Source organism: Pogoniulus pusillus, chromosome 36 (genome assembly GCF_015220805.1).
Source record: "Pogoniulus pusillus isolate bPogPus1 chromosome 36, bPogPus1.pri, whole genome shotgun sequence".
In the NCBI taxonomy this organism is placed as follows: Eukaryota; Metazoa; Chordata; class Aves; order Piciformes; family Lybiidae; genus Pogoniulus; species Pogoniulus pusillus.
The window spans coordinates 7,666,255-7,670,584 of record NC_087299.1 but is presented as its reverse complement, the minus strand read 5'-3'; the positions used below and the strand labels follow the sequence as shown (position 1 = coordinate 7,670,584).

Sequence of the window (4,330 nt, the reverse complement as noted above, 5' to 3'; positions counted from 1 at the left end):
GGCTTTTGGGGTTCTTGGTTTGTTTTCTGGAGGTTTGGGCTTGGGTTTGAGTCTCTTTTGAGGTAGTTTTCTTGCTGGGGAAAGTGACTGGCAGCTGGTGTGGGCAGTGAGGGGGGGGGGGGGGGATCCTGAGTGTCTCCCATCACCAGGGCCCTCTTCTCATTTGCTTTGACTCTTTCTTTTGCCTAGAGCTGAGGCAGAGGTTCAGCTGCCTCTTAGCTAAACCTTCAAGCTTTGCTTCCAAGTAGATGGGGGGAGAAGGAGAAGTGCCAAGGGACAGCCCCCAGCAGGATGCTGTGAGCCACTGCTGGAGCTGGGGTAACATCTCTGCCACGTTTGCCACCATCACAACAGACTTTCTGAGGCTGAAGATCACAAAGGCATTAAGGTTGGAAAAGACCTCAGAGATCAACCACCCAACCAGCACCCCAGCACCACCATGGCCATTAAACCATCTCCCAAAGTAGCCATTTCTACCTGGTTTTTGAACACCTTCAGGGATGGGGACTCCACCACCTCCCTGGGCAGCCTCTTGCAGTCCTGCAGGGAAGAGCATTTCCCTGATTTCCAACCTGGTGCAACTTGAGGCCATTTCCTCTTGTCCTATCACCTGATAGAAGGGAGAAGAGGCCAACCCCAACCTCACTCCACTATCTGCTGACGTTTTCTGCCTTTTCTGTTTCAGATTAGACTTTCTGGGAAGGCAGACTGGAAGCACCTCTCAGCCAGCCAGGAGGGGGCAAAGGATGAGAAGTCTGGGCAGCTTCTCCTCCTTGGGTCAAGTCAGGTAAACAGAGAGGGAAGTCTCACCTGGTTGTAAGTATGAATTTAAAGGATGAGGCTGGTGTTGTGTTCAGGACAAGAGTGGCACAGCTGGTGCCTGGGCCTGAGTACAGATCACAGGTTGGAAGGGACCCCCCAGGATCATCTGCTCCAACCTTTCTAGGTGACAGTGGAGTTGCAGTGAGCTGGCCCAGCACCCTGCCAAGCTGAGCCTTAAAGGGGAATCCCCTGCTGCCCTTGGGAGGTGAGTCCAGTGTCTGACTGCTCTCAGGGGGAAGCATTTTCTTCTGGAGTTCAATCATAATCTCCCAGGAGTAACTTGTTCCCATCACTGCTTGTCTTCTCCTGGGACTCACAGTAAAAAGGGAGTCTCCATCCTCCTGGTAGAGTCATAGAAGCAGCCAGGTTGGAAGAGACCTCCAGGATCATTCAGTCCAACCTAGCACTCAGCCCTGCCCAACCAACCAGACCATGGCACTAAGTGCCCCAGCCAGGCTTGGCTGCAACACCTCCCAGGGCAGCCCATTCCAATGCCAATCACTCTCTCTGACAACAACTTCCTAACAACATCCAGCCTAGACCTGCCCTGGCACAGCTTGAGGCTGTGTCCCCTTCTTCTGTTGCTGGCTGCCTGGCAGCAGAGCCCAACCCCACCTGGCTACAGCCTCCCTGCAGTCAGCTGCAGACAGCAATGAGCTCTGCCCTGAGCCTCCTCTGCTGCAGGCTGCACACCCCCAGCTCCCTCAGCCTCTCCTCACAGGGCTTGATGTCCTGGTCTATGGTGAGAAGGTCTCCCCTCAGCCTTCTCCTCTCCAAGCCCAGCTGCTCTGCCAGCCTCTCCCCACATGGCAGGTCAGGTGTGGCACCTGCCTCTACCTACCGTGATCCAGGCATGCAGGATCCAGGAAGTCAGGACTGTGAAGCATCCACTTCCAGCTGCAAGGGAGGAGGCAAACATGGAGCAACTGCTAGAAAGGGACACTTTGCATTGTACAAAACATAATTTAATCCATACAGGTATGGTCCTTGCATACAACACTGTCCAACATCCACGTGCTTGAGTAGAAAACATTGAATTGGAGGTTGCCTTCATCACAAAGGCTTCTGCAAATCACTGTCAGAAGATCACTGCATCAAATATAAAGGGAGTGTAAGCAACTGGCCTGTGTCTTAATACTGACACACCTTAAGATGAGGAGGGGGTCAAGCTGCCAGAGGATGGAGCTTCTCTGCTTCTGCCTGCGAGGAGCAGGAGTTGAAGTTTGCTGAGCTGTGGTGTGGTGTTAGTTGCGCCTCACAGACCCCACCCTGTGCTCAGAGTCGTTGTCTGGGTAGGGATGTGAGGAGGTCAAGCATCTTCTTACGGAAAAAACCCGCAGTAGAGTGGCTGCTGTCTTCTGTTCCAGGGCTCCTCAGGATGGGAGCGCAGCTCAGGCGGTGGGCAGCAAGGCCAGGTCCGCGGCTGGCCAGCAGGCGGCAGCACTGAGCCCTCCAGGAGGCACTAACAGGATGGGTTGGGTCCAAGCCTGTGCAGGGAGGATCATTTCCGCCTGCTCCTGCAGCTCTGCCATGCCTGTCCCCTCCCGCTCCCAGCTCCTCCTAAGAACAGCCATGGAGATGCTGCCTGTTTGCGGAACGAACCCTTTGCTCCCTACGGCCCTCAGGGGCCCTGCACCCACTGCCGCCTGCTGACCAGCCCTGGAAACCTGCCTTTGGCCTTCAGAGCTTTGCTTTCCACGGAGAGTTCGGCAGAAGGCTCCTTGGAGCATCCCTGGCCCGGAGGCAGCTTGGCAGGCGAGTCCTGGAGCAGGGCTCCCGGAGGTGAACTCATCTGCCGAAGAGCAGAGCGTGGGGAGGGGCCCAGGGGCTCTGCCAGCAAACCGAGGGCTGCCGTCGGGGCAGCAGGTCCCGTCCCTGCCTCCGCAGCTTGCCGCGGGGAGCTGCTGCGCCGCTACTGGAAGGGAGGCTGCGTGGCAGGCGGCGCCGTGGTGGGCTTCGGGGAGAGGTACTCAGGCCTGCTCATGGCCACAGTCCTGCTGAAGCAGCGGAGGTTGCCCGTCTTGAGGGCGCACTGGACTGGCCAGAGGATGATGCAGAAGAGGATGATGATGAGGGCAGAGAGGAGGAGGATGCGCTTCCAGTCGTCGCACACGTCGCAGCGGGACAGCCTCCCGGCCAGCCCCGCGGGAGGAGCTTCGGCACTCTCGGGCTTGCTCATGGCCACGTCGATGGAGATGCAGGAGTCAGGGTTCTCGGGGTCCTCGGAGGACTGGCGGCAGCACAGCTTGGTGCCTTCCATCCACAGCACCTTCTCCTGCTGCAGCTCGGGAGGCAGCGTGGCCAGGAGCTCCTTGCTGGTCTTGAGCGCCGGGGCCCCTTCCTGAGGGATGCTGGTGAGCTGCCTGCAGAAGGGGCAGGGCAGCTGGTCCTCGGGCTGGTTGGGGGGCAGCCCGGTGCTCAGGCGGGCCACGCACTCCAGGCAGAACACGTGGGAGCACTGCAGCAGCTTGGGGGTCTTGAAGGTGTTGTCGTAGGTGTTGAAGCAGATGGAGCACTCCACGGGGGAGGTTGGCTTCGGAGAGGCTGGGCTTGGAGAGCCTGGCTTGTCCACCGGGGACTTGGCCTTCCTCCTGCCATCCCCCGGCGAGGTGACAACGATGGGGCTGATGGGGATGGGGATGTCACCCGGGGAGGCAGGCTCGGGGCTGGTGGGAGAGTCTGGCGTGCTGGAGTGCCACAGGTGGGTGAAGCAGGACATGACGCTGCCCGAGGAGAGAAACAGAGCCCTGGGAGACTCTAGGAGAGAAGAACAGCACAGCCTTGGTTTCAGACCACCCCAGGACACCCATCACCAGCCCTGTGCTTTGACAGGAATGAAGTGCAAGGTGGATGACTTCCACTGCATCCTGAGCCTGGAACAGAGCCCTGCTAGAGGTGAGAGTGACTCAGGTAGCCTGCTGGAAGCTGCGTACCAGAGGTGAAGTCCAACAACCTGTCAAGAAGCAAGCAACCAGCAGAGCTCCACCATCCAGCCAAAGCCTTTCCACCAGAACCACCACGGCGTGAGAGATGGGGGCAGCTTTGACCCCCCTCTGGCAGAGCAAACACAGCAACAACCTACCCCAGCTGGTGCTCCCCGACACCTGAGCAGGGAGGAGAGCAGAAGACTCCATGAGGTCCAGCAGGGACCTCCCTAGGGCAGCCTATGAGTCTGGGAGGCACTCAGATATTATGGTGGCAGCATGAGCGTGGCCTAAGAGACAGATAACACTGTTGAGTTGTGGCTGGTGGCAGTGTGGGGGGGTGAAAAGTCTCTTTGCTGTGCCTCAAAGCATGGTCCTGCAGCCTGGCAGCAGGTGAGGCACCAGCCAACAGTGCTGCCTGCCTGTGTGCACGGTGAGATCCTCGTGGAAGCTGGAGGAGGGAAGATTCAGACTGGAGAGTGGGAGGAAATTCTTTGGAGTGAGGGTGAGCAGACACTGGCGCAGGCTGCCCAGGCAGGCTGTGGATGCTCTCTCCTTGGAGGTGTCCAAGGCCAGGTTGAGTG

General features: G+C 58.4%; 1 protein-coding gene across 1 annotated transcript; it reads right to left on the bottom strand.

Annotated features, from left to right (window-relative positions):
• Positions 1-1,765: 1,765 nt before the first annotated feature.
• Positions 1,766-4,005, bottom strand: RNF223 (ring finger protein 223). Its single transcript, XM_064171856.1, has 2 exons — positions 3,905-4,005; positions 1,766-3,579 (listed from the first exon to the last, which is right to left on the bottom strand). The coding sequence occupies exons 1-2, from the start codon at positions 3,954-3,956 to the stop codon at positions 2,735-2,737; spliced, it is 897 nt and encodes a 298-aa protein (XP_064027926.1). The 5' UTR covers positions 3,957-4,005; the 3' UTR covers positions 1,766-2,734.
• Positions 4,006-4,330: the final 325 nt, after the last annotated feature.

What these genes read in the sequence shown, in the direction of transcription:
- RNF223 (XM_064171856.1), bottom strand. Translation starts at nt 3,956, where the DNA reads ATGGAGTCTTCTGCTCTCCTCCCTGCTCAGGTGTCGGGGAGCACCAGC. An exon ending in GTCGGGGAGCACCAGCTGGG is followed by an intron (nt 3,580 to 3,904) that starts GTAGGTTGTTGC and finishes CTTCTCTCCTAG; the next exon opens with AGTCTCCCAGGGCTCTGTTT.